This window comes from Pygoscelis adeliae, unplaced genomic scaffold, assembly GCF_000699105.1.
Source record: "Pygoscelis adeliae isolate BGI_AS28 unplaced genomic scaffold, ASM69910v1 Scaffold71, whole genome shotgun sequence".
Lineage (NCBI taxonomy): Eukaryota > Metazoa > Chordata > Aves > Sphenisciformes > Spheniscidae > Pygoscelis > Pygoscelis adeliae.
In genome coordinates, this window is record NW_008824356.1 from 4,951,443 (window position 1) to 4,961,318 (window position 9,876).

At 56.1% G+C, this 9,876-nt stretch overlaps 1 protein-coding gene across 1 annotated transcript; it reads right to left on the bottom strand.

The window, feature by feature from the left end:
• Positions 1 to 6,107: 6,107 nt before the first annotated feature.
• On the bottom strand, positions 6,108 to 9,028 carry SYNDIG1L (synapse differentiation inducing 1-like). The gene is made up of 3 exons (XM_009319386.1): positions 8,585 to 9,028; positions 7,194 to 7,331; positions 6,108 to 6,266 (listed from the first exon to the last, which is right to left on the bottom strand). Exons 1-3 carry the CDS (start codon positions 9,011 to 9,013, stop codon positions 6,108 to 6,110), a joined length of 726 nt encoding a protein of 241 aa, XP_009317661.1. The 5' UTR covers positions 9,014 to 9,028.
• Positions 9,029 to 9,876: the final 848 nt, after the last annotated feature.

Genomic DNA, 9,876 nt, shown 5'->3' on the forward strand with positions numbered 1-9,876 from the left:
CAGTGGTGGCGAAGATGCGCCCTACGGGGAGAGAGCCCAGCAGCTCAGCCTCCTTAAGGCAGCAGAGATGACCGCGCGGGGAAAGGGAGCTGGGCAGATCTTGGCGGCACCAGGGCCGAGGGCTGGCAGCAGAAAGGAGCCCCGTGCACGTGGGACCTAAGCAGTGCATTTTAAACATCAGTGGAAATCAGCCATGTGAACTGCTTCCCAAAGGCCCACATGGCTGCTTCTTCCGCTTGCTGACAAAAGGAGGTGGAAAAATCCCGGCCATGCGGAGTGCGGCCGGGTGGGGGGAGAAGAGAGGCTCTTCCACCAACCACATGCGAGCCCATGTCCCAGTCCCGTCCCACTCTCTGGCACGGCTGGAGAGGCAGCACTGGCTCCTCTGCTTGGGGGAGCTTGGCCTGAGGGGAGCTCCTGCCCATTTGGGGTGTGGGGACACAGGCCCTGTCTGGCCTAGGAGCTCACAAGTCAGGTGCTTCTGGCACTTGTTAGTCTTGAGTCTCCAAAGCCCCCAAGGTATGACTTGTGAGGATATTTAGATTGCATTTTTAAGATACACCTTCTAAAAGGCAGCTGCGGTTCCCTTGCAAAGCCCTTGGCTCTGAGATACAGCCCAGGCACCAACTACAGCAAAACTGAGGTCAGCTTAGAGGACCAGTACATCTGCAGACATGGTCCCCAAACATCCCTGTGCCTGGACACCGCAGGGACGTGGAGGGGGACAGTGGGGAGGGGGCTGTGCAGGGCTACAGCCCCTCCGTGCCGCACAGGGGACAGATGAGCAGTGCAGAGTGATGCCTCCGGTGCGTCACCTTCACTAACCAACCCCTCCTGTGGCGTTGCAGGAAGGCCCATGGATCACTGTGGGCCATGGCGACAGCATCTGCCTCGTCCCCGGCAAGGTGTCCCCACCTAGCGCTCTGTCCCCTCTCAGCACCGCCTGTCCTCCTGCCCGTGGTGACAGCTCAGCCCCACCAGTGCCTTCCTGCACGTGTGGCTACTGGAGGCTGTGGAAAAGGAAGCTGGTGTCTGTGTCTGTGGGGAGAGGAGAGGTAATGAGCCTCCCGATTTCAGAGCAGCTGATGCCTTAGTGATGGCTCTTAGTGATCCTCTCCTGCTAGCCCCAGGAGAGATGGCATTGCCACAGGCTGTGCTTTCCCGCACTCTCTCCGCTGCAGGCTGTTTTTGGGGAGCAAAGGGGAAAGGATAAGCTAGGCAAAGAGATGCACTGCTAAATGCTTTTTAAAATTTTTTTTGGACAGGAATAGGAAATTTGCCCTGTCTCAGATAATTAGCTATTTCCTTACTGGATTGCTGTGAAGGGAAAACACTGACTGTGCCATTAAGTGAGGCGAAGGACTTACTCTGCTTTTATTTCCCTGTGTCTCTTTTCTCGCCAGCCTCCAGAGGACAGATGGGGGGAAAATTGAGGCATTTCTGCCCCACCAGCACTGGTTGCAATCCCACCCCACCGATGGGCACTGCTTGCAGAGCAGGCAGTGGCTTTGCCTCTGCGCGGGGCTGCGTCCTGCCAGGTAGATGAAGGTGCCGGGAGCACAGCAGGAAGGACACCCCGTGTCCCGCCCTGGTGGTTTCCACATCGCCTACCTCGGGGATGACCCCAAGGAGAGGCAGGTTGGCTGGGAGGATGCGGGAGGATCACTGCCCCAGTGGATCCCTTCAGCCAGGGACAGGGTCCCACAGGGGTCTTGTGTTCCCCACAAACTGCACCAGCTTCTTTTCCCTTCTCCTCCGTCCTCTTGCCTCATCCCTGTGGGAAAAGGAGCGAGATCCAGCACGGTCCCATCCTCGCATCCCTTGTCACTGCTCCCCAGCCCTGGTCTGCAGCCAGCGGCCCTGTTTTGGCACACTGCGGTGCTTACTGAGGGGCGAGTGGCACAAGCAGAGCTGGGGGAAGCAGGCGGTGGCTCAGATGCATCGGTTGCTCAGATCTGCAGCCGAGGCGCTGGTGCTTTTTTCCTCGGCAGCTTTCTTCCTGACTGCGTCCCAGAAGGAGGCAGGATTCAAAGGTCACCTCCACCCTTGTCATGGGCTCCGTTCCGCCTCATCCTTAGCTGCTTCCAAAGAGAAATGCCTGCCGGGAAGTACTCACCTTGACATTGTGGAGGTTACGAAAGGAGCTGAAGCTGGAAGACAACAAGTTTTCCACTGTTGGGAAGAGAGACCAAAGCCTAGCGCATCTCAGACAGTGCTGCCCTGAGATCCTGGCTGAGCGAGGACCACCTCCAGGGCAGGGGAGGGATGGAGGGGATGTTCAGCTGGCCATGGGGAGCAGGGCTGGCTTGGTCCCCCAGGGTCTTCTCCACACAGCAGGGAGGGCATCTGGGACACCTGGTGATGGCACTTCTTGCAACGCAAAAGCTGCCCAGTGTGTTAAATGAGAGAGGGGTGTTTGGGCACGGGTGCAGGGAGAGGGGCAGGGAATGGGCTTTCTGGTGACTTTCTGTGTCTGTCTCTTGGTGTCACTGGCTTAGGGCGAGGGCTGGGGTGGCTGGTGGGGCCACGGGCCAGGGCAGGGACATTTGGGGAGCAGTGGGCAGGCAGGTGATGGGACGGGGTTGCAGGACTGTGCCTGTGCTGGGGGTGCCAGACAGGACCTGCATTCGCAGGGACAGGCACGTGCAGCCCACTGGCAAGGAACTCAGTTGCAAATAGATGTCCTAATTATGGATAACAAATTACTCATGAATGGAGAAGGGGGGGCTTGTTCTGATATATCATGGGACTCTTCAACACCTCTTGTGATTATTTTTTAGAAAGCTCTGGGGTGTGGGGAAGGACAGCAAGTTGCGGTGTACACCCCTGTAAGACATCACTGTTCAACCCCCCCCCCTCCACCCCCAGCTCAGAGAACCTCAAATCCTCCCTCGCCAGCCACCAGGAATCCCGCTCCACCACTGCCCCTCTGCACGGGCACAGATCGCCTCTGCACTCCTTGCCCTTTGCATCACCTTCTACAGCTGCGACCTGCTGGCCCCCCTGCGCTCCCCTCTCCTTTCTGAGCTAGACATGTTGCCAGGCCAGAACTCGAGGCTATTCCTCCTTCGCCCCAAATTTCTGAGTATCCCCTGTGGGATCAGGACCATTACGGAGTTCTGCTGTGGGGCTGGGGGTCCTGGGTGGGAGAGAGGCCCCTCCTATGGGAGGACAGGAGGGAGGGGGTGAAGAGTCACCTCTTCCACACCCACTGGTAGGGTTTAGTTTAACCTTTTTTTTTTTAAGCTCAATCAAATTTCTGGAGCTTGTGTCTTCCCCAACTGCTGTGCCTTGTTGCTTTTTTGCTTCCTTCCCTTCTGCTTGGGCGGCTGCAGCAGACGCTGTGAGTCTATAATAAGTTATTCAGCAGCAGTCTCCATGCTGGTCCTCGGATTTCAATTTCCACATGTTTCCCTTCAGGCTGTTTCCAACTAATTTCTCCATTTGCATAATGCCCCCCTTAGGGATGCTCTGGCACAGCCCCTCCCCCACACACACTTTGACAAGATCATCAGAGATTCAGGCTATTAGCGGAAAACACTTTAATTCTGTTGGCCCTTTAGCCCAGTCCTTCCCCATGTGTCTCCAATTAAAAAAAGACAAAGAGGCGGGTTGGGGTGCAGGGGGACAGGGTACCCACGGGGAGTGGGTTGGGGGCTGCTGGCTCCCACCCATGGCAGCCCCTGGAGGGAACCAGCCGGCAGAATTACAAATTCAGAGGCAAATGCAGTTTCTCATTGCCAATTCTGGTCCAGCAGCCCCGACGGTTTTGTCTGTATCAGAATCGGCAGGGAGCCCCCCACCCCTGCCCCCTGGCAGCCAGTCACCCCCTGTCTGGGGGTGCTCAAGGGGGAGAGGTGAGGAGGGCTTTAGCTGGGATGGCACTGAGCTGGGGAGCGGTGGGTCTGGTCGTCCCTCCTGCATGGGCACGTAGGGACATCCCCTCTCCTGAAAGAGCGCTCCTGTTCCGCTCGGTTATTTGGAGGGAGGGATGCCCAAGGCGGCTGAGCACATGCAGGAGAGGGGAATGAAAACCATCCCTCAGCTGCTGGGTGAGGGTGCCCCTCATCTTTCCTCTCTAAGCCACCTCATCTCTTCTGGACACCCCCGTCTTTCCCTGCAAATTCCATCTCTCTCTGTTCACCATCAGAAGCAAGACCTGCTTATTCCCTCCTTTTGTTTGTATTCTTCTGCCCTTCTTCGAGCACATTTTATTTTACGCTTCTACTACACACAGAGCAGCCTGAACGTACACGATGCTCCAGTCTTTCTCTCTCCCTAATTCTTGTCCATCCACACATGGCAAAAAGCCTACATCACCATCCCGCTCCCAGCGCCAGCTGCTCGCTGTGATCTACATTGCAGTACATCTCCCTCCGAGTTGCCCAGACACCAGCTGGATTATAACTTCCTTCGGGAACTGCATAAACACCTCCAGGTTTAAGTGAGCTCAGCACTCCTGCAAAGCTCACCTCTTCACTAGCCAGCTCCATGTCCTTATAAACCGAGTCTTTTCTCCTGCTTTTTTTATTAGCTCTTCCATGTTATAAAACGTAATGGGAACTTTCAGACCAGCTTCTGAACAGGTCTCTGATGTGCTTCTCTCTTTTATGGCTCAAGTACAACAGCAATCGCAGACATTAACATGCTTCTTCAGGATGAAATGTACATTTGAATGGCACCCAGTTAGAGGAACATGCTGCACCTCTTGCAGAGCCAGCTGCAGCCCGCCCAGAAATGCCGGGAAGGGGGTGATGGGCGCCCAGAGTCTCCCTGCAGCCCCCTGCACACAGGGGAAGGAGGTGGCAGGGGAGCCATGGCTAGGGCGAGGGAGGGTGAAGGTGGATGCTGGGGAGTGGGGGTGAGGCAGGGCCTTTTAACACCAGCCCTTTGGGGCAGTCATTGCCTTCACACCCACCTCTGAAGCGCTTGACGTGTCGCTGACAATATATGAATTAGCAAAAGTAAGATGTAAGCGGGGATGCGTGGGATTTCCTTGTCAGCTGAGGCTTTTGGATGGATGGAGATACCCCTCTCCAAGGCATGGGAAGAAGTTTGTTGGGGTCACGCCCTGTGTCTCAGGATCCCTCCAAGTCTTCCCCCTCTCTGGATCTCACCCCCTTGCAAACAGCACTCCCACCCCAGGCTCTGTGTGTCATGTTGGCCTTTTCTTTCCATCCCTCTTTGTGTGCAGGGCCCTGATCTAGTGCCGAGAGTGGAGTCCTTCAGGCCCCCACCCCTCCCAGGTTGCTTCTTGGATAGAAATTGCCATTACAAGTCTTTTCAGGGCCCAGCACTGTGGGATGCCAACCTTAGGGGGGCTCCGACTTGCAATTATCATGACAGTCATTATTAATGCAGAGGAAACCTTGCTGACTTTGCCAGCTTGCTCCAACGATGGGAGTGATGGTGTGCGACCACCAGCCTGCCTTCCTTCTTGTTTCTGGTCTGGGACGGGCCAGCGACTGGGATGTTCTCCTGTGGATCAGGAGTCTGTCTGCAGAGGGATGCGGAGAGAGCATGCCCTTCGGTCATGTCCATGCTGTGTCCTCCTACTTTGCTGCAGCTGAGGGGCCAGATGCTGCCCCGTGGCACTGAAATGAGAATGTTGTCCCCATCACGGGAATCTGGACACCCCACCAGGACCCCGGCCTCCCAGAAGAAAGAGTGGCCATTCCCTGGCACCATATTCCCTCTTCTCCCTGCGTGCCCCCTTCATGGGCCAAGCCTGTGGGCACCAGCGGTGGATCTCCCGGCTGTGGGGCTGGGAGGGGAAGCCATGGCCCTGGAGCAGGGGTGGTGGCACCAGCCCAGCAGCAGCATGCAGCGTCTCTCCTGCATGTCTTCCACCAGGAAAACGTGCTCCTCCTGGTCCCAGCAGCCAGGCCGGTGCCCAGTTCCCTGCTGTTGGATGGTGGCACCCCACAGCCTCGGGGAGAACGGGGGTCCAGTGTTTATCTGAAAGAGGACAGAGCCTGCACAGGGCATCCAAGCCGGGGTCCTGCCGTGCAAGCAGCCCTTGCAGGCACTGGCGCCCTGTGCTCTGTAGGAGAGCTCGATGCCAGGAGGGCCGGCAGCCATGGACGGCACTGACGTGCGGGTGGCAGCTATACGTGGCCCCCTTTGGAGAGGTAAGCGATCAGCGCTACCACCACCCCGACGTACACTCCTGTGCCGATGGTTATGGAGAGTGCGGCGAGGAAGAGAGCTCGGCGGGAAGCTGAACTGGCCAGATGGAAATCTCCTTTGGAGACAGCCTTGCTGGTCTGGAAGGAGAAGAAACGCTCATTGCTCACAGCTGTACCAACCTGGCCTTTTAGCCTGTGTGCAGTTGTTTCACTACTGAGTCAGCCACTCCTCAGGGTCCTAATCAGTTAAAGCTTCCCCTGCCTCTCACCGACTCTGTGCCAGGTACTCATGTTATATACTTTTCCATTGCTGTTTCTATCAATCATCTTGATTTAACTTCTTAATGTCCCCCCCATCTATTCTTGGTACAGCAGCATCTGTGCAAACGTAGAGTAAATCCCCTGGCTCTGCATGAATTATTCTGGGTCAACAATGATGTAAGTGAGCCCAGCCTCTGGGCTAAGTCCTCAAAAAGGCAGCAGCTCCGCTGAGCTGGTGCAGCCCAGGGGCCACCACCCTCTCCAGCCTCTGCCAGCCTGGTGTTGGCTCACACTGCTTAGCCAATGCGTGTCAGAAACAAGCGCAATGGGGGAGCTGTAGTGTGATATGGAGACCAGGCTCCCTGTTGAGTCCAGTCTCCAGAGCAGCCTGACTCCTGGGGCATGAGCTGCCTTGGACTGGGTCATGGTGCAGGACCTCTGCGCTAGTGGAGAATAGGAAGGCAGGTGGGAAAATGCCATTTTCCTGAGCCTGGGTGGAGCGTGAGGATTTGGGCAAGGGGCCAAGGGGAGCCCCAGTACCCTAAATAAGACCTGAAAGACCCAAAGGAAAAGTCTGACCTCCAGTAACCCACACAAGAGCTGGAGTGCTTGCAACCCCACAGCAGTTGTGGAGACATCCAGGACCCAGGAGCACCCTTTGCCTCAGCCCTCAGGGGTTTGGGCGTGGCACAGAGACAAGCCTTAGAGCCAGAAAGATGCCCGGTCCCCTCCGAGGGCTGCTGTGGCTTGCAGGGGCCCTGCTCCAGCACTCAGTGCACGCAGGCAGGCGAAGGGATCTCTTACCCCTTGGGAGAAGTAGAAGGCAGCAATCCCCAGGGGCCAGAAGCAGCACAGCATGGAGAAAAGGGCCAAGCCCAGGTGGTCCCGGGGGGGAAGCATCAGGAAATGATCCTCACTTTCGCTGTCGCTGGAGGAGTCACTCTGCAAAACCAGATGGATTCAGCACATGCCCACCTCCCCGTGCCACCCTGCAGGCTGTGTCTCAGCCCCTCTCCTCCCAGCTCCTGCTCTCTCCTGGCCCCATCACATATTCTCACACATTTCCCACCTGCAAATTCAAGGAGTGAGTTTCAAAAATATTTTAGCCTCCTCAGCCCGGTTTGATGAGAAAAAATGTAGCTCAGCAAATTCGGGAGTGGAGTGGATTCTCGGCTCCCTGCCAGAGCAAACGCTGAGCTTGCTTGCTGGGGGTCTGGGATTTCCCTGGGAGATAGTCTTAAACTGAAATATCTTGAGCTTTGGCAGAACTGCCTGTTTGTCAGCTTAAACAAACTTAAACAAAGTGCCTTATCCCCATTAGGGACTAGAAGATCGATATCCTGCTAAGCTAATTTAGCAAGTGAGGGAACGCTGTTGAATTGGAGCCTCCATCACATGGGCGACGTGTCCTGTCCCCTTAGCGAGTGCATTGCTCAGGGACGCTGCGGTCAGCCCTCCTGCCTTCGGGCACCGCTCGGCCAGCCGCAGACCAGCCTGGAAGTGATGTGTCTTGGTGAGGAAGGCACGCAGACATGGGGACACCCCTGCTGCCCTCTGAAAAGGCCCCACCACCAGCACTGAAAGCAGCAGAGCTGTGCTGGGTCATCAGATATCAGCTCCAGCAGGCTCTGGGGACCCAGTCCCACCTCTCAAGGTCCTGGATGATATTCCCAACCTCTGCACCACCACTCGAGCCATGGTGGGGCACAGAGCGCAGCATGAGGCTGCTTCTCCAGCTCTTATTCTTCCTTTGCAAGATTCATCCTGTCCTTATATATTAAGCTTTCTCTCAGCTGCTGCTGTCAGGCATGTGAATTTTACTGCTATGCAAGGATTACTATTTCCCGTTAGCTTGAGTGCCACAGCGGTGGCCGACTGCCCTTGTCAAAGTGTCCCCGTGTCCCAAGGGTCCTGAAGAGACAGCCCCACCTCCCCTTCGCTCCCAGCAGGCATGCAGCCAGGCTGCCCTCAGGGAAGCTGACCTTCTGAGGTCTTTGGTGAGGAAAAGGGAGCAGAAATGATAAGGAGGAAGAAGAAATACTGGGTGCACAGGGAGAGGCTGGTGAGGCAGGAGATAGTAGGGTCTAGAGGAGAAGCTCTGGGGAAAGAAGGGAGAATAAATGACAAAGAATTTGGGCCGATGGCCAGAGTTACCAGAGGAGGAGTTTGGTGCCATCCCACCTGGCAAAGCTCACCTCGTACTCCTGGAGCTCCTCTTCCTCCACCTCGTAGGACACAGTTTGGATGCGGATGTCGCTCTCTACCAGGCAGGACCCTTGTGGCTCGTGCCCGTCGGGACCTTCAGATGGAGCCTCTTTGCTTTCTGTAAAAGTGGTCTCGCAGCTTTCCATCTTGCTGTCCTTGGCCTTGAGAGCGGTCTCATCCTTCACGAGGATGAAATTGGGGCCGTACAAGGCTTCAACGGCCAGCTGCAGGGAACTGGCATCCAGCAGCTGGTGAGTCCTGGCACCGCCAGTGTTTTGGAAGATGTAGGAATACAGTTTCCCTTGGCAGCGATGACTGGCGTAGTCCTGGCTGTGATGCTGGTGGTAAGAATAGCTGCTGCGAAGGTGCCCATTGGCCTTGGCCAAGAGCGGGTTTTGGAGCTCACGCACGCTCTCCATGCTGCTGGCGGCTGGGGGGAAGCAATCCTGCAGGAGCAGAGAGAGTGGGAGGAAGGAGGCTGTTATTTCAGCAAGGCAAGGGAGAAGAAAAGCCTTTCGCCCATGCAGAGGTGATGTCAAGACAAGGCTAGTGGGAACAGAAAGATTTGGCAATGCCGGAGAAAACAAAAGCCCTCCCCTCCTCTCCACAGCTTGAATGCTATCTCGGCAAACTGAGCATCTCTTCATCTCTCCCCAGCTGGTAGTAAGATAAGGATGCAGCCACGCAACAAGATGATCTGATTCAGGCTGGATTCAGATGAGGATTTGCTGTATCTATGATGCATCTTGAGATGGCCACGTGCAGCCTGACAGGAAAGGACCTACTGCATCTTTTCTGCTGGTTCATAATGTGTGCTGTGACAAAGCCTAACAGAGAGCACAGTAGATAAGATGCTGACAGCCACTTGAGGGGCCTTCCTGTCTTCCCAAAGCAGAGGGTCGCATGGTGAATTACAGCCCTCCGGGCGTTACACATGCACCTAACCGGCTTTCAGGTACCCGGGAGGTTTTCTAGGGTTCTTTCGAGGCTGAGCTGGGGCTGGGGTGAGAATAGCTAGGCATCGAGGGAAGCCAGGAGGCTGCTGTGAGGACACGGAGGTGGCATTTAGGCTGGAGTGGGGAGTGTCGGGTGCTCAGCCGGCTGTAGAGAGGAACAGAGGGATGCAGAGGTTAAAGGGGAGACACCACGGGGCTTGGTCTGCATTGAAATTACAACAATTTAATTAAACTACCTATCACATCAGACCTCTGTTTAAACCAGCTCCACCCCTGGGTACAGCTGGCAGCCACGCAGCCCTGGCTCTGGGCCACCGGCTTCAGAA